Genomic DNA, 19,618 nt, shown 5'->3' on the forward strand with positions numbered 1-19,618 from the left:
TAATGATGAAACATGAACGTGTATGTGCGTGTGTATGTGTGAGAGAAGGAGAATATCAAGATAAATAACTAAACGTGTGCATTCGTATGTGTGTGTGTGTGTATGTGTATGTGCCAGGGCAAATGAAATGAAAGTCATCAGACTTTAGATATGGCACACAGAAAATTGCGTATGCGACACAGACAAAAGCCAAAGGAAAATGTGCAACAATTTTAGCCTTTTTCAAAAGAGAAAGGACGGGAAACGGTCAGCGTTTGTTTGAGTTAAAATTGATAAAATTGCAGAAGCAGGGCAATAACGAGCAAGTCCTTTGAGCTGGCCAAATTCAGAGCACAATACCATCTGGCCTGATCACACGTAAAATTAGGCGTGCACGTTTTCTGCTTAATTTGACTTTAAATAAATTCAAGTGGCTTAAATGTAAAGCGACAACAACAACAAAATGCAAATGTCAGCGCTAAAGTTGCAGCCGACTTTAGCTGAGCTCTCAACCAAGCAATTAAACTTGTCCTTGTATAATTGCATTTGGCCTAGGCTTTTGGGCCTGAACAAAAGCCAAAGTCAAAAGTCGGAAATGCTGTTGAGTTGCCAAGTGCGTTGCTGATAGCGGCCAGAAAGTTGAGCGCTTTAATTTCTTGGAAATTTGTTGGCCAAAAAGTAACAGCAGCAGCGGCAGCAGTCGCAGTAGCAGAGACGAAATACAAACAAAGCAACAAACAAAAATGTCGACTTGATTGCGTTGCTGATGGGCCGGGTCGGGAACTGGCCCCAGCGCCAGACCTGCTGCTCCTAGCTAGCAGTGACAGTAAAGAGCAGCAGCAGCAGCAGCAGCAGCATCCAGAGCGACACAATTGTGCGGACAGATTGCCGCCGCGTTGCCAGCGCTGCAACTTGAAGTTTGAATCCCCAGCGGATTAGAAAAGTTTAAATTGTTGCCGCCAAGCGCTCCAAGAGCTCAACGGAGCAGAGTCGAGCCAAGCGAGCTGATGGAGAAATCGAAGCAACTGGCAAATGAACGTTGAATGAATGAAGGGAGCAACGTAACGATTAGTGCTTTCATGTCCTTTGGCAAAGTTTAAAGGTCATCCGTTTGTATAGCTGATGGCATCCTTCGTTTCTAGTCCTGCTGCTCTGCGTTGCTCAACTCGCCTTCTGCTGATTTGACACATCAACTTTGTCAAGTTTTTGCCACAGCGACGGACGACCGTCCACCGACCGTCAACGTTGACTCTTATGAGCAATGGCTCTGCATTCCCTCTTTCTCGCCATATCTCCTATTACATTTCTCTTTCACTCTATGTTTGTATGTGTGTGCACAAGCAATTTGTGCAATGGACATTTTGGGCGCTGTGCTGCTTTGATAAGCGTTGCCAGCTTGAAAATGTCTTAAAAGATTGCGCGGAGTGCACTGACTTTTGTGGCTGCCACCTGCCCCTCGGGCAGCTCAATTTCGTGAGCATACTCTTTGCCCAACCAATCTCGAAACGTATGTGCGCTGTTTTTTTGCTTACGTAATTGCTTACGTTACGTAGACATGACGTCAAATCCAGCTGCCGTTGCGCATTAAAGCATGCATCTATAACATAACTTGGACAATAAATCTGCTTACGCTTTCGCTTACGTAACGTAAGCTATTACGTTAAATATGCATTGAGACATTTAGATGGCATGTTTAATACTTCTACGTGGCTGTGCAGCTCTCTTAAGCACAGTTTTCTGTTTATAATATTAAATTTACATTCTTCCAATACGTTAAGAAAATGGAAAAAAAACCGACCATTTTGCTGCCTCATGCATAATGAGCTTGTCAATAAGTTTATCAATGCAAGAACTACTCGAGAAATGACCCAAAAAGAAAAATCAAGTGCTGTGTAAATTATGCAAATCTTTGCCCACTTTTTGTACGCATTCCAAAAGGTTTCGAGGGCTTCGGCATGGGGGCTGTGCTGTCAGAAACAAGCGTGAAACATGACAACAGCGGGGCAGCCCAGTAAAAACAATATGGCGCCCTGACCACCAGGGCAGAGCAAAGCAGAGCAGGGCTCCCTTGTCCGGCAACCATTGCCTGCCATTGACAGTTCCACGTTGTTTTGCTATAACTTTTTTTCACCCTCCATTTTCTAAACCAGTGCTGTGTTTTCTTTATTTCTTTTTTTTCATGATTTTCTCTTTTCGATTTTTTTTAAATGTCAAATTTTTGCAGACAGTTTTGACAGTTTATCGAAGCACACCCGTAATTTCAGCTGACGTGTGTTGTAGGTGTTGAAAGGAGGGGAGAGGACTCAAGGCTCAAGTTTGGGTTCGTGTTCGAATTCAGCACATACTTAGACAAGGTGTGAATAGAAAGTTTCGTTGACGCTGCACTTTTGCCCAGGAACCGAACCAAAGAAAACTTCCATAAAGACGATGGGTCAAGTTTTTGACGGTTAAATGTGTTTGGCAGTAAAGTAATTATATTTCTGGGCACCTATGGCGACTTGATTGGTGAGCAGCAAATTGAATTGCCAAATGGAACAGTGAAATAAAATTATATAGTATTTGTCGGTCATAACTTTGGATTTGATTACTTACCGCTGCGACTTTCATTTTCAGCTGGCTTCAGCTGTAAAGCACGGTTCATCTGCAAAATAGAGAATAGAAATATGTCATGAAAAGTTTGCTTATAAGTTTGTTGCTCAATTTAATTTATAAACAAGTCACTTTGACACTTAACTATTCGATTTTTCTATTTAAGGATAATCAACTTGCGTTTCTGTTCACAAAACACGTCAATTACTCAGCTCTTGAGCACTAAGAATCCCATTATCAAATTCATTTTGGCAATTCTACCATCAACTTTCGATGATGTAGCACTCTACATAAACACCTTCAAGCATCGTCCACAGCACAGAGCAGTTTCAAGCATTTAAATGCCACTCAATATGCAAGCCCATCTTTTGGCTGCTCTGTCTCTCACTATTCCTCTCTCCCCCCTCTCTCTCTCTCTCTATGGAAGTCTCTGCACATTTGCGCTCATTGCCTTTTACCCACGACTGGGCAGCCACATCCTGTGCCGCTTCATGCATCATTAAAGCTTAAATCTCACCCAAGCGACCCATGTCGACTGGCGGGCAACACTTAACGCCCATCCACATCCAGCTCCAACTCCACCTCCATATGAACCGTGAGCAACCCCAACGGATGGCAGTGACTGTAGCCGGGCTACGTGTTGTGGTCACCTTTTGGTTTATGGCAAATGAGTAATATGGGAGCCATACGAAAAATGCCATTAAAAGACGTTGAAATGAAATACATTAAAATAAAACTTAATTGAAGGCTTTATGATGTGGCCGTTACCGCAAAACCGAGCAAATCAATAACCAAGACCAAGACCGAGAGAGACACCCATTTGATGATTGCCTTTTTATATAAACCAGGTGTCATTTTGGTCGCACGGCCTTAGATTGGCCCATCACAGTCATTAGTTCGGCAATGCTCGTCGGAGGAGTACGTCGTCGACGACGACGACCAGGTTGATTGCTCGATGGCCCGGCCGTATGGTTGTCCGGCTGTCTGTTTGCCTGTCGCATGCATATTTTATAATCAGCCATTAGTTTGCGGCAATTGAAAATGATTGTAGCTTTTAACTGCAAAATTCAATTGCTTTATGTGTGGCACAAGCTCGACGGCGTGTCGTAAAATATTTAATGTTCTAGGCGGCTGCAAATAGAGTTTTGCTAGTTAGTAGTAGTATATTGGGCTAGTAACTCTTTTTAGTTGGTAATTCGGCTACCGTAACACACAATCCATTAGTCGAGCAAGTAATTAAAATTGCGATTTATGCATGCGCATGAACAAGACCCCAATTTTGGCGCCCGCTTGTTTGTAATTCAATTATGTTAATGATTGGACAACATTTACCGTATTTACATTAATGCATAATGAATGAACAGAAGGTCTGCACGAGCACTCTCTGCTCTCCCTTTACAGCTGCTGCTCTACTCTGCTCAGCTCGGCTCTGTTCCTGACTGGACTCTGCCATGTGCGCCTAAATGCATGCTGCGTTTTATTTTGGCTGGCTGATTTTTTAATTGTAATGCCACCGCTGGAGTGGGACTTAAGAGGGGGAGCTGAGGCCTGAGCTGTCGCACTAAACAGTCAACGAATGGGCGGCTGTGATGGCAATTAAGTGCATTTCTCTGTCTGACCAAAGGCATGCCGGCCACGCCTCATTGCCCACATCCACGCCACAATTGGCGTCGAGCATAAATTCGCTTTTGCCTTTACTCAAAGCTCAGCTGGATAAATTAAGTGGTCGATGAACTGAAGCCTTGTTGATTTTGTATACAGCGACGCCAATGCCGCCATGTTGTTGACAGTGACAGGATGCAGGAGGATTCTTGTTGTTTTTGTTGTTGTTGATACTAGCACTGGGTCTGGGACTGGGACTAGGACTGGGTCTGGGACTGGCACTGGCGATGACGCCGCAAAATTTAAACCAATGTTTAACCAAAAATGTTCATTTAGTCGCACGTTCGTTGGGTACGTTTCTGCGGTCTGAATCGGTCGGGATTGGCAACGTTTGGTTACGTTGGGTGGAGGCGGTGCAGGCTACGAGTCGGCGTCTGTGGCTGGTAAATGATTGATGTGGCCGGGGTAATAAATTGGAAAACGTTTCCCAGCTCAAGCTCATGCCCACACACAAGAGCATCTTGGCCAGAGCGTGCAGCTAAACTCAACTCAGCTCAGCTCTGCTCTGCTCTGCTCTGAGGGCTGCCATTGAATGCAATGCTTTTTGCAGCATGTTGCCAACTCCTGCTGCTGCCTGCTGCTTTTGAATGCTTTATCAACGCCAACACCCGCAGCTGCTGCTGCACAGCATGCAAAAAACCAACACTGAAGTGCTCACATATTGAGCCATGCACATGAGTCTGAAGTCCGAACAGTTTGAGGCAGCATAATTGTCTGGCTTCTGTGTGCAGTTTTTCTTGCCCTGATATTGTGCATTTTTGATTGCAGTCGTTGGTTAATGAACTCAATGTACGATCTGAGGTCTATTTGACCTCAATTTGTTGGAGTTATATAAACTGTGAGACCTAACCAGGGAATTTATTTAATGCCTTAAACGCTTGATCAATTAATCACAAATTTAAACATATATGAAACAAATAAAAAAAGGACTATTGCTTTTGAACCAGCGACTTCGCTTATAGGCTATAAATTTGTTATAAGGCTTGGCTATTTATGTAAGTATTATTATTGCTTACGCCAAGCAGTCAGCAATAAATCTTGATATACCTATATATATAAATAAATAAATATAAATAGATATAGCAATGTGCTTAACACTACAAAATCAATAAATGTATTCGTGAGCTAGCGAACAGGCTAACGAAACAGTAAATACCCTGCCAATAGAGAAACTTAACTGAAATAACATTGCTAAGGCATCTCAGAAACCACAGACTCTGCTGTTACTTCAGCTGCGGCTGCTCGTTCTGTTTGCTGGCTGCAGGCTTTGTGCTCGCTTGGCACAAAGGCCTTGCTAATTATGGGTAGCAGAAAGGTTTCCCTCTGTATGTATGACTCTGTGTGTGTGTGGGAGGTGGGAGTGAGGTTGCGTAATTAGCGAACATAATTTGAAATTTAAATGTAGCCAAAAGCCAAAAATGCGTAGCAACCCACATCTTTGGGAAGCCTTTCAGAGTCAAAATGTTAATTAAATCTTTTGCTGGCGAGTACGAAAAAAAAAACACCAAATAAAAATAAAGACCAACAAAAATGTTTTGCCTTGCCCCTAAAGATGCCTCAGCACACAATTAGCCTTATGACAAAGTGTTGAGCCGTTGACAAAGAGCAATAGCAGCAAGGGCCAGTGGAGCTGCATGGAGTCTGGGCTAGACGGGGGTGGTCAGGGGAAGTCGGCGCCAGTGGCAACGTAAAACCGCAAATTTTAGCGCCTCGACAAGTCGTGCATGACATGGCGGACTAGTCCAGGCGACGCCGCCTACGCGTATGCAATGCCAAAAGTGCCAAGTGCCAAGTGCCAAACTGCCAAGCACTATGCGACTGTCTATGTCTGTGTAAGTGTTTGTGCGCCTGTTTGCGTGTCTCTGTGTGTGTGTGTGTGTGTGTGTGTTTGTGTGGGTGTGTATTGGGTGCATGAACCCCACATAAACTGCGTTAGTTTATGATGCCCAAGCGCGCTAAGTGAGCAAAGAGGAGAAGCCAGTCAAGCCGTAAGTGCCTACATCTGCATTCCTCGAGCCCGCACTCGCTGCAATTAGAATGCGGCGCCGTCTATTGAACCAAGCCAAGTCAGATCTGCCCAACCACGCCCACTGCTTTGAGCCTTACTCTCGCAGTCTCTCTCTTTCGCTCACTGTCTGTCTGTCTCTGTCGCTCTGGTCAGTTGCGCTTTGTTGTTTTTATGCATTCGCCAACTCAACTACATAAAATGGAACAACGAAAATGCAATTAAAACTACGTTTTATGGCTTTGTTATGGCAGCAGCAGCAGCAACAGCGGCTAGCAGAGAGAAATCCGCCACATGAAAAGCGATTTTTATTATGCTTTCGACAACGAGAACTGCCATCGTGATGATGATAATGATGTTCGCGATGATCATTCTCGTACGTAGTTTAGAAAATGGTTTCGAATTGAGTGCGCTGCAAGTTTCTGTTGATAGAATCGTAATACTCATAGCTTGTGCTCTAAGCAATGTTTGCTTATTGAAAACGCAACTCGCCCCTAGTTTATTATATACGATACGGGCTTGTTTTTTTGTTGTTTTCTTTCGAAATTTATCAAAAATCATCTAAAGTTTACGCAAAAGTTTTTTGTGTGCAGCTGCTGAAAGAGAGTTGAGAGTTGCGCTCGACAATTTTTGTCACTGGCAAAGGCAGCAGGCATCAGGCAGCTGGAGGCGTGTGGGCGTGTGGGCAAGGGGAGGCACCTAAAAGCAAAGAAAATGTTGCGCCTCAAGCGTGCAACGGCAAAACAAACTAACGAGCTAGCAAGCAAAACAATAGCATGTAGCATGCTTTTAGGGGCAGACTTTCCGTCTCACTCACTCTCTCTCTCTGTCTCTTTACCTCCCTCTGCCTCTTACTCATTGCCTGTTTTACTCCCGCACTGCCTGTCTTTTCGTAACAACCTGCCATAACTGTAGCTTAATCAAAAGTTTTTGCACTGCTGTTAGGGCGCTAGCTGCAGGGCAACGGCGACTATCAACCGCAACTAACACTGGGGCAGGCACAACTACACACTATATCATCTACATCCATATCCACACCCACATCAACATCCTTGGCATCCTTTTGATACTAATCAGTGGTGCTTCTCATGCGAGGCTGCTTTTTATGTTCGTTCTCACCCACGTTGCACGTTTGTTGTGGCTGCAGCGCTCGCTTCGCTCAATGGGCAACTACTTTTTTCACTCTTCCTCTCTGTCTCTGTGGCTCTTTTATATATCTTTGATATATGAAATATAGCAGCTGTATATAATGGTCGCCATGCTCGTGTTTGCAATTAGCAAGTGGCAATTAAAGTTGGTCTGGCAGGCCAAGATACATTGAGCCATTGGCATTGAGCAGCAGCAGCAGCAGCAGCCAAAGGCATAACTGCAATCTTTATTAATGCCATATTGTGGCGGCAGACAATTGCTTGACCATTATATAGACACGTATATACTGATGCTGGAGACAAAAGAAGTCCTAATAGATACTTTATCTTTGAAATACTATTTTATATATATTTCTTTCTATTTTTCCAGTTTGTTTTTATAGTTAACTGTGAGAAAGCCTATAGATGCGACTGGAGTTTAGAAGTATTTAAATTCTTTTAATACCTTAAACATTTAACACAGACTCAACGCAAGTTAATTCATGAGTACGTAAGCAATAAATGCTAAAGAAAAAATTCTTTAAATAATATTCGCACATACACCCATACACACACACACCCCTACACATACACACTCACGTACAAAGAAACACAAAACACGCAGATTACGCAAGCGAAATCAATATTATTTTATGTCGTCCTGAAATGACAGCCCACATGTGCCCAAATCTTGTCATAAAGTACGTATGTCTCGTCCATGACTGTGTTTTTTTTAGCTTGTTTTGCTAATTCCCAATTCGGCTGCCTATTTTTATATTTACTTTAATACACATATTTATATACATACATGTCTAGCTAATAAATTAGGCGAACTAATGTTTTGTCAGACGCCGTCGTGTCGAATGGCGTCTAATTAATGGCAAACCTTTCAAAGGGCTACACCTTGGTTTTATGCCTTGGCATAGCGCAAGTATTTCTCATATATTTGCGGACAGGACTCCGTGTCCTGGTTGGGTGGGTCATTAGCATGCGTTAAAATGCCGTTAAATGTGTAACGGAAACTCGACGCAAGGACATGCCATATAAATTTTGTTTTTCTTTCAGTTTTATTATGTTTGTTGCTTCGTCGCCTCGCATAATAAAAATGTCATAAATATTTCGGTCGTCCTTCTGCTGCTTTTTCTGCTGCTGCTGTTAATTTTTTCTAATTGTCTAAAATTTAGATAATTACATGCCATTAATTATTTACAAAATAACGATTTTTTTTTCGGCTTTTTGTCGTCTTTTTTTTCTATTTGCTTCACAATTTTGTGGTCGACTTGGCCGGCCCATACATACGTATATATCCAATATATTGCTGGTATATGCGGGGCGTAAAATTAAATTTACATAATTTATGACTTACTCAGCTCAAAATGTGTGTGTGGGTGTGTGCTTGCGGCATGTGCCGTGTTGCATAATTTTAGGCATTTTTGTTTATTGTGGCGTAAAATTTGAATTATGAATAGGAATACACTCACACACACACACCGACACAGCAAGCACGTAAACTGTTTGCTGCTGTGGATATATGTATTTTTTCCCGTGTTAGGGTTACATTCTGGGGTTATTAGTAATTTATTTGCATATTTTGAGGAGCGGGCGAGCTGTGGGCGCAGCAGGCAGCTGATGGACACGCAGGGAGCGCTGCCTCTGGCATTTGAGTTGCCTCAGTCTTTTGTGTCAACTTGGCCGGGCACAAAAGTCAGTCAAGTGTCGTTTTCGGAAGACATAAATTTTGAGCCGGGTGTTCGGAGTGAGCAGTGTGAATGGGCGTACGTATGTGTGTGTGTGAGCTCTGCATCGGGACAGGTGTCCTGGATGAAGGCAAATATAATTGAATAGCGGAAAAGGTTTCATATGGATTTAAAATGGCGTGTGTCTGAGGCACAATGGAGCCAAGGGAACTGAAGCAAATGAAACGAGCTTAGTTGGTTTTATTGCTGAATGGAATCGGTAGCAGAAAAAAAGCTATATAAAAGGAGGCTTAAGAAGTACAAGAAAAAGCTTTGAGCACGCCCATAATTATGAATTGCAGGAACGACAAAAAGAAATAAATAATAAAAAATAAATTAAATAAAAAAGTCCAACTTGAAATAAAAAATTGACTCATACTTAAAGCTCAGTTTGATAACAGCTTATCGATTATCGATGCCTCGAATATTATTTTAGATTTATTTAAAGCCCGCATGTGTAATTTGGCTTGCCACGCTAGAAAAAAAATCTTAAGCCTGCCAGGCAGTCGGCTGGAGGGAAACTCATTGATTGGTTGCCTAGTCAAAGCAACATTTAAAGCATACCTTTTTGAGCTGAAGCCCACTCAAAGCGGCTTATATAATGGCCAATACAACATTTTTGTTGCATACCAGCCGGCGCACGCAAGAAATGCTTATAAATTACATAAGACTGAACGAGAGGGAGGGCGAAAGAGCGAGAGAGAGTGAGAGTGGCTGCTGTGCCTTTTCCAACAAAGCACTCAACTGTGAAAATGTCTGTTAAGGCCAACACACAAAGACACACATACACACAAGTACGCACACACGCACGTGAACAGCCTCCACTTATGTGTGTCCTATATAGGGCTACCTTGCTGTCAACAGGATGACAGTTCATATGGTATATGGAGATACATGGATATATATATATATATAGAAATATCTATATATATATATACATATATATATGTATATATATAGCATGCTTGAGGAGCCATAGCCATGCCTTTAACTGTCAATTGAGTTGGCATGTTGGCAGTCTCTTGACTTATGTTCAATATGAAATGCGCATAGCACACACAGATACCAGCACACAGAAACACACACGCACGCACGCTCATACACAAGCATAGGCCCAACATATTGCCAAGTCAGCCAAGTTGTAGGCGCCTTTCTAATGCCTGGCACGTATTTTAATTGATTTGTGCGCGCAGCAGAAGCAGCTCATTACATGACCAAAGCTGCGCCCGGGCTACAAATTGAAAAACACCACGCGAAAATAAATATAACAAAAAAAAAAAAAAACAGAAACAGAAACGTATCTATAAAAAAATAAATCACTTTCAGCAGCGTTTCAGGCAATGCAAACAAACAAATAAACAAACAAACAGGAGGCAGGGCAGGCAGCTGGAGCAGAAGGATACTCGTGTAGTCATGTATTTGCTCAACGAGTTTGATGTCTGATGATGATGCTCCATTTATTATTAACTTGAAATGATTTCGGGCTGGCCGCGTGGAGGTGACGACGCAGCGATTGAATGCACGACTGCATCAAATGGCAACTTCTCCCTCTCTCTCTCTCTCTCGCTCTCTTCAACTCTCTCTCTATCTCTCTCTGTGTATACGTATCCGTATCCGTATCTGTAGCTGTGCCTGTGTATTTCAATCTGCGTGTGTACACACGTGTGAGTTCAATCGGAAAATCGTGTGCTGCATACGTTGCATGTTGTTTTTGTAAACAACAGCGCGCACATATCTCAGTGCAATGCGAGCGCTGCCAGTGTGTACACACTTTAAGATACAGCTGCGTCGCAAATTTACATGTATATTTGCGTTTAAAATTTAATATTACATTTGGTTGTGCATTAAAGAAAAGCTCCTGAATTCAACAGCTCGCTATCGTAGCTGCATTCTAATCCAGTTTATCATAATTGACATTTATTATTTTTATTCTGAACTTGCCACTACATCGTATCGGTATTTATTTGGTTTATAAGATTGAACAGGCTCGGCTACACCACATGTTCCCTTGTGCGGCATGTGCATAAATTTTGAGAGGGTGCACCCGTTGCAAAAAGAAAGAAAAGAACGACTCTTTAGCTACGGCCGTTTGTCAGCTTTTGGCACTTGACAGTCGCCCCGAGGCTTTGAGGCTCTTTTGCTCCTCCCTCGGGCCTTGCAAATTTATGCACACAACTCCCCCCCGAAATGCCCAGCCATCCGTTAAGTCCTTAGCTCTTTGCCATTTAGCCAACCCCAAGTGCAATCTTCTGGGTGCCCCATTCGTGCTCCTCTGGTCTCTTTCTGCGTCTCGCTCATATATCAAAGTTGCGCCAAATGAAAAGCGACAGTCGACAGTTCAGAGTTGAGACTCAAGAATCGTTGCCGCCTGCCTTGCAATTTATAAATTGCAAACAAACAAAAAAAGTGAAGGAGAGTAAAATGACACAAAGGGACAACATTTGCTTATATTTTATGCAATATGCCAACCGCGTTTTATTAAGCAAATTACGAGAAATGCGCAAACGGGCAACGAGAAACGCTCGAGTCGACCAAATCTCAACACAGGATGCCCTCAAGTCCTACTTATGACCTTGGCAAACAGCCTAACGCGCATTCTCTTAAGCAATTTGGCAAACAGACTCCTCTCGAGCCGAGCCGAGTCGAGTCGAGGCGTGGCGAGTCGCGTCGACTGAGACTCACAGCTCTTAACGCACATTTTCATATATAAATTATTAATTTTGTATGCCCAACCACAAACACACACACACAGATTCATACACACACCCACAAGAAGCAAAGCGTGGGGGCTGTAGGCGGCGGCAATGGCGAGTAAAATGCATTTTGTGCTCCATTAAATAATAAAAGCAAACGTGGCAGATAGCAGCCTCCAGATAGCGGCCATATACGACGAGTATACACAATAAAAATCTAACACGAAGCGCATAAAAATAAACCAAAGAAAGCCCCCCTGACTCACAAAGGAAACGGAACGAATCTCAGGTCTCAGACTTGGCTGCTTATCTAAGCCCAAAGTCGAAAGAAGACCCCATTGTGATTTTTAAGTTGTGTGCGGGTGTGTGTGTGTGTGTGTGTGTGTGTGCTTTTAGGCGAGAGTGCATAAATAAGTAAAGAAATGCCTGTCGCTTAAGATTACAGGGCAAATAAGCAGCGCTCAGGACATTTGAATGCTGCCAACGACACGCACTTACTTATTCATAGTCAGGTCTGTGTGTGCGTGTGTGTGTGCGTGTGTGGGAAGCGTATAAAAATCAGTATAAACAGCAATTGTTATGGGCTGTGAACGGAACACGTTACAATTTAAATATTCGTGACTCGTTACTCGTGACTCGTTACCCGTTACTCGTGAGGCACAAATCAATGACATAGAAAGCTGCCAGAGCTGCCAGTCAACAGTCAAGAGTCAAGAGTCGACTGTCGAGCCAGATAAACTCGGAGCAACACTTTAATTTAGTTATGAGTTACCAAAACTTGACTCGATACTCGAGCAGCACTTAACAGGCAACCACTTCGGTTAGGGGTGGGGTCGGCGGTGCCTACGGAAACACGCACGTGTCCTTGCCAATGACAAGGGAAATTTAACAACTTTCAAGTTTAATTTGCCAAAAGTAGCAATCAAGCAGGAGCCAGGCAGAAATAACAACAAGGTTAAGGGTTGATTCTTTTTTTTGGATGTGTGTCTCTGGGAGTGTGTTTGTGTGTGTGGCAACCCTTTCGACCTAATTGCATGGAAGTTGTTACGCTGCCAGTTAAATGTAAAAATTAAAATATATAAAATGTATATAATTTATATTTAACTGAGAGACAGAGCAGGGGGGCAGCGAGAGACAGAAAGACAGAATTGTCAGTCATTCAGTCGGAACGCAGCCTGTTTTATGAGGTGTTAAGTGGGCTTAAATTAAAAGTCGTGTCGAGCTGGGGTGTGTTGGGGTAAAAGGGGCTGCTGTGGGGCTGGTGCACTTAAATGTGTTGAAATGTTTGCGTATTTGTTCAAGTTATGGCAAAATACCGAGGAAACAGAAGCAAAACACTTGAGCCCAGGCAGTGCGACCCCTCTGTGAACCCCTGACTGACAAAGCGACCTCTCGAAGCCCGACCAGAAGCGGCCGCCTTGTTGTTTCATTAGCGCGCAAAGGGCAAAAGAGAAACTTGATTTTTGTTTATTTTGCGCCTTCACATGTGAGCTTTATAAATTTGTATTTAATAAACTTTGGAGAGTGACGTTTTGAGTGGTCCTCCTGGTCGGTTTATGCGACTGCAGCAGGCTGATGCCATATTATAATATTCAAGCATTAATAAGGCGTGGCTGGGTAAGTTCGCAGCGTTTGCTTGATTAATCATGAACATTTTGTTATGTCATCATTTGTTAATCATCTAGCGGAGCTCTATAATAATACCATTACAACAAGAGCTGTTCATAATGTACCAAATAATCTGTTTATCACGCCTGGTCACTTTTTGCTGACCAAGTACATTAATTTGCTGTCGCACAGCTCGTTCGCTAGCATGATAAGATATCTTTGTAATAGATAAGCAACTATTTGAACAGACACACCGTTCCAGCTTTCCAAAGGGCAGCACACGGCGCATTTCTCACAGACCCCGATGGGCGCAACAATTATAGATCCATAAAATCCAGTTCCTTGACAAGTTCTGTTACTTGTTGTTGCGACACGTGTTCGCATTTTGAGCGAACGACAGCCAATTGCTTATTAAAATAATAATATGGCCAAGAATTAAACATCAGATTGCAACCCTCGGGGGAGGCTTGAACTAACCCCCAAACATTTACATACGCGAACAGAGACTGGGACAATTACGATTAGAAATCCACCCTGCACATGTGGAAACTCTCAGCTGATAATGAAAACATTTGCACAATTTTCCGAGGCATTTAATGAGCAGCCCAAAAGGACACAAAGGGATACAAGAACTTCGAGAATGAAAATCTGGGGACTAGTCAAATTTTACGAGCACATAAAAGCGACGCGTCTTAAAGTTTAAAAACAAAAAGAACAAGCACAAGTAAGTCGGGGGTGCCCGACTAGGATATACCCATCTCTTTCGAGTTAAGAGTTGAAAGAAACCAATTCTTAAAGGCGTCATTAGCTTTTGTAGATCCCAAAATCGACGGCTTCGTACAAAGGGAAAATCGATAGATGTACATAGAGATCGCCTTAGCTCGTCGCTCTGCTCAAGAATATATATACTCTTTGGATTCAACGAGAATTCTTCTGCCCAAAATTCATTTGCACTGAAATACCCTTTGCAACCATATTCAATGGGCTGTGGGTATTGAAACAAAAACAGGGCAAGCAGAAGGCGATACACAGACGAACACACACGCAGAGAGGCGAATGCCTTTGATCATGAAATCATGTTGCCGTATAAAATGCAAGTTTTTTGCTGGGACTTGAACTATCGACCCAAGAGGACAACGCCTAACCAAATGAAAAGCAAATTAATACAATCTTTGGGTCTACAGTTCCCATTTATTGACAGCCGAAGTTTGTCGGAGATCAAAAGATGTGCGACGACTTTTGCCGGCAAGGAATTTCGACAGAGATAGTCAGGGGGTGGCGGAGGGCTGGTGTTTGTCACTAGGCAAATGGACATGTACCAATTTTCTATATGTGCATGTGTGTGTGTGTGTGTGTGTGCTTCTTGCTCAGAGCAAGCAATAAAATAAATGGCAATGAATGACTGAGCAAATGAATAAATGAGAGAACATATTTGCTTTGAAATTCAAATTTCAAAAGTTGTCATGACATTGTGTTTATGACAGAGTCGCACACACTGCGAGCGGGCGGAGAGGTAGAGGGAGCGAGAGGGGGATACGGGCAGTCTCGCTCCCTCTCTCTCTCTCTCTCTCTCTCTCTCTTTTGTTTTATTCTTTTTTTGGCTGCATATTTAAAATTGAATATTTGCACGCTTTGAGCATTCGAGATTACAAAGATCTACTTCACTTATGCGCACACAAACAACCATCTGTGTGTGTGTGTGTGTGTGCGTGTGTGTGTGTGCCTTGTTGTCATTTGCATGCGTTAGATGCGTTTCTGCTATTTGCACTGCTCAAAGCCATTTTAAGCGGTTTATTTTTGCGTACGCTCTCTGCACACAAATTTCTCGTTTTATTGAATTTAAGTAGCTGTTGGGCAAAGCCCACTCTTAAAGCCACGCAAATAGCATTTGAAAATTTTGGAAAATTTTCATTTTCTCTTTTGGTTCTACGCATTAAGCTTTAGCAGCTTTAACTGAACGCATGAGGATGTTTAAGAAGTTGGCATTATGGGTAGCATATTGACACCTAAGGAAATTTGTGCGAACAGAGAACGAGAAATATTTAGATGGAAAAATCAACCTCTTGCACAATAGCTTCGATTACCATGCCAGAGACCTTTATACACCTATGTAGTATGTGTTTTTATATGAGGAATACCACAGTAAGATTGCCAACAGTTCAACGCCTTCTGACGCCTGCCTATTTCAATTATTTAGACGAATCTCTCGTAATATGAAAGCTAAGTACCAGCACTTCACAAATGACGCTCTGCGGCTATGCTAAACAGTTCCCTTTCACGTTTTATTTACATTCATTTTGGTTTTTTTGATTTTTTAATTTTGGCCGCCGTCGAAAGTCAATTGAAGTTAAAATGAGAATTGAAATGGCTAGCAATTAAAGATGATGACGCCTCCTGCAATTTGCGCTGACGCCGGATGTATTCCGCTTTCTGCTCTCGCTTGCCGCCGGCTCAAACACTTTGCATAACATTAAGCTGCCTCGATTTTTGTTGTTGTTTTTTATCATTCTGTGTTTTTTTTGTGGGTTTTGGTTCTCTGTGGTCGACCGCAGCGCCATAAAATATGCACCCGGCGCTCGGCAAATTTCACAACAAAGTAAAAGCCGACGAGGTTGGAGTATGCAAAATGAGTAGAGGCACAGAGCAAAGCGCCTAAAAGCATATTTCAATTAAGCTATCACCTTGAATTATTCTCACGAGCCCCGCCCAACCACCCACACACAAACACACGCTCGCATTGCCTAAAAGCAGGCCACAGTATTTTGTCTTTTTTTTTTTTTTAATTTTAATGTTTTCATTCAAGAGCAAAAGAAGCAGAATGCGATGAAGAACGGTAAAACCGCTCGTCAAAATTTGCATTTAAATGAGGCGCAGAGGCGACTGACGGACGCGCCCCGTGTGTTCGTTCATACCATACACATACATACACACTCAACACACACACACACACACACACACTTATATCTGAACATTTTTTTGGCTGTCTTGCGAGTGGGGTGAAATTTTTATGATTGCGGTGACTGCCAAATTGTCAGTGGTTGTGCGTGTGTGGGTGGATGGGCGAGTGTGTTTGCGCCTGACTGCATAAAATGTAAATATTCATTAATATATGTAAGCGTATCTGTTTGCCTGTGTGTGTGTACGGGTCAACGCACACACACACACACAATCAGTTGCGCGAAGCCAAAAGCAAAAACAAGCTTTGGAATTTACCAAACAGTTGAGAATTTTCCAAACACATTACAAAAAAAAATGCTTAAATGACTTCGCTTTAAATTGAATTAGTTGTTTTTAAGCGAAATTTTGGAGTTTCGGTTGCATGGAATTGAATCACAATAAACTGAAGAAAGATTTTTACACTGAATGCGAGAAAGGCTTTGATCGTTCTGTGACTAATTAAGGCCAGAGCTTAGCTATTTCTGGTGTCAGGAATTTTCAGAGAAGCCTAGTTTGTATAAATCACAACCTCTAATAATTATATAATAGCCATAAATAGATATTTGTATATGGTAATTATGTCAACATTTTTGCCTTGACTGTCTAATATTTTAATTAACAAAATATGTTGGAGCTTGCAAAGCAGGCAAAGGCACAGGCATTGCAAGCTCTTAGGCATGCAAAAAATTACAATTAAAATGCAAGCGCAGCCTTTAGACAAGCAAGCGACAGGCTGCACGTCTCTTCTCAGTGCATGTGTGTGTGTGTGAGTGTGCGTGTGTGTGTGCTGTGTATGCAAAAATGCTCACATACTGACTGGAACACTCACATGCACACACACACACACACGGAGGCATGCTCTTTCGCCCCAGCAACCATTATTCGCCTCATTCATCGTCATCCTTCATCCGGCTTGTGCCTCTGCTCCAGCTTGGTTTGGCCAAAAATTTTTGGCATAAATGCCATAAACAGTTTATTTAGCAACGGAAAATTAACTGCAAAATGTAGCAACAACAAACAACAACCAACAACAGCAACAACAACAACCAACAACAACAAAGCTGAAGCAGTCTGACGACTGATGATGCTACCCAAGGCAGCCATTGCCACAGCCCCAAAAAAAAAGGAAGTGGAGCTCAACTCGACGCTTTATGACGATTTACTTCATGTGCAGCTTCATAATTAAGTGGCTCCTGAGTGGGTGTGCTGAGTGATTGGGGGCAGGGGGTCTGCCTGACTAGCCCAAGTAGTTGTTGTTGTCGTTGTCTCATGCACTCGAGGGAGCTTTTAGTTTTGAGCCACGTGAGAAGCATCAACGCTTTGGGTTTGGCTATTTGCCATAAAAACGAGCCCCAAACGAGGTCAACGGAGGCCACTAAAATTCAGTGGATACACGTATATAATCGACCCTCCAAATAGGTGTAGAATTTTTATATATATGTACATATAGCTGGGCCCGTGTTGCCCAATACATATGTGTGTATACATTTAAAGAGGCACATAAAAGTGTTAGCAGCTCGTTTTCTGTACTTACTAATTTGATGGCTGGTGGTATTAATGGATGATGGCAACTTACCTGAAAGAAACAAGCAAGAGAGAGAGAGAGAGAGAGAAGGCAGGTATTAATATTAAATGTGTAGCTGAGCAGATATTCAAGTAATTGGTTTATGTTATTAGCCAGGCCATTGGGGAATGCCCAATGATGGCTTAATAAATTCAAGAGGAATTATAACTTTAATTGGAATTAAGATAATGCGGCTGAGTATGAAAATATTAAGCTTTAGTATATATTTATCAAGCAGCAAAAGTTTCATTAAGTCTTTTTAAATTTTGAGGTGTTTCCTCATGAATTTAGCCTGTTTAATTTACTTTCAAATGGATTCAAGTTTATTTTAAAGATTCTTCCGAATAAAACCTTGCTGCTTCAGGCAAAAGTTGCTTAAATCTTAAACCCTTTTCTTAAAGACGCACTTTAAAAAAATTGATTAACAGCCCTTAAAGCAGCCAGAAAAACTTTGTTGAGGCAGATAGAAAATGCCAAAAAGAGCTAGAAAATGTGTGCGAAAGAGAGGCAGCAAAAATAAATGTCATAAGAATTCTATTTTCGTATAAAATTTCGAAAGTAATCTAATAAATATTGATTTTCATTCGTCATCGACAACGTCAACGTTGGCGACAACAGCACCAACAACATCATCAAAAGCAGCAACAGCACCAGAAGCAGCAGCAGCGGCAGCGACTGAGGCCAAGCAGGGCGCGTTGTGTAACCCTACACGTGCACACACAGAGTTATAAAGACCCTGGACACGACACGACGACCAGGGCAGGACAGCGGCAGCGACTGGCGTAGTCAATAGTCGTTATTTGATATAGTCGAAACCAACAAGCAGCCCATGATGAAACGTGCCTGGGCGGCTGACCAGTGCGACCACATACACGCAAGGGGCAGGGGAACGTGGGACGACGGACGACGGACGAGGGACCTGGGACAAGGGACGAGGCCGAGCGATCCCAGCGCTGCAAGGGATGAAATCATGCGCGCAACTCGTTTTTGGAACTGCCAGCCGTTGGGCGGCGTGTGGACGCCACACATACTACACACACACACACACACACACAGAGAGAGAGAGAACACACACACACATACAGTTCATTCAATCATTCAAATGTCCTTTGCACTATAAAAATACATGACACTAATAAAGAAAACGAACAAATGACACGACACTCGCTACGTTCCCGGACTCCGGACCTGGACCCGGACCCGGTCACGATAAGCAAGCCAAAGACGTTGCGGGACGCCGGCGACGCTCTACAACCTAAAAAAAAATTGCTATTTAGAGCAATTTATAAGCATACTTTGAGGCGCCCTTTCCCCACACCCCCAGCTCGACATTTGACATTTACGAGTGCGCCGCAGCGGAGACAGCGACAGCGGCAACAGAGGGAGCGGCAGGCCGGAGCGGGGCGGGGCGGGCGGGGGCAGATATGGAGGAGTTTCGAGTAGAGATCCTTAACCACATAAATTTCTGGTGCGCTTCCAAACGGTTTTCTGTAGCTATTTATTGCATTTTTATGTAAAATGCGCCGTGCGGTATGCTATACTTTTTCTCCTCCCCATTTCTTTCCTTTTTTGGAATACTTACGAGGGCGACATTCCTGCAAAGTTGTTTACGAGGCAAAGAGCGTAATACGTAATACGTATATCGAAAATGCCGCCCACGCAATGACCAAATTTACGCAATTAAAGACATTTTGGGGATATATTTTATGGCATACTTT

At 42.7% G+C, this 19,618-nt stretch overlaps 1 protein-coding gene across 3 annotated transcripts in view; it reads right to left on the reverse strand.

Annotated features, from left to right (window-relative positions):
- The window catches only part of LOC115770040 (CUGBP Elav-like family member 4), a 163,698-nt gene that overhangs the window by 127,352 nt on the left and 16,728 nt on the right, over positions 1-19,618 (reverse strand). For 2 of the 3 annotated variants that reach the window (XM_030715113.1, XM_030715110.1), the window contains exon 2: positions 2,572-2,620. In XM_030715113.1, coding sequence (XP_030570973.1) covers positions 2,572-2,620 — 49 coding nt within the window. Of the gene's footprint in view, positions 1-1,788; positions 2,477-2,571; positions 2,655-19,618 lie in introns of those variants that run through there. The other variant, XR_004018800.1, reaches the window with a different exon arrangement.

This window comes from Drosophila novamexicana, unplaced genomic scaffold (assembly GCF_003285875.2).
Source record: "Drosophila novamexicana strain 15010-1031.04,08,12 unplaced genomic scaffold, DnovRS2.1 tig00004555-arrow-pilon, whole genome shotgun sequence".
NCBI classification, from domain to species: domain Eukaryota; kingdom Metazoa; phylum Arthropoda; class Insecta; order Diptera; family Drosophilidae; genus Drosophila; species Drosophila novamexicana.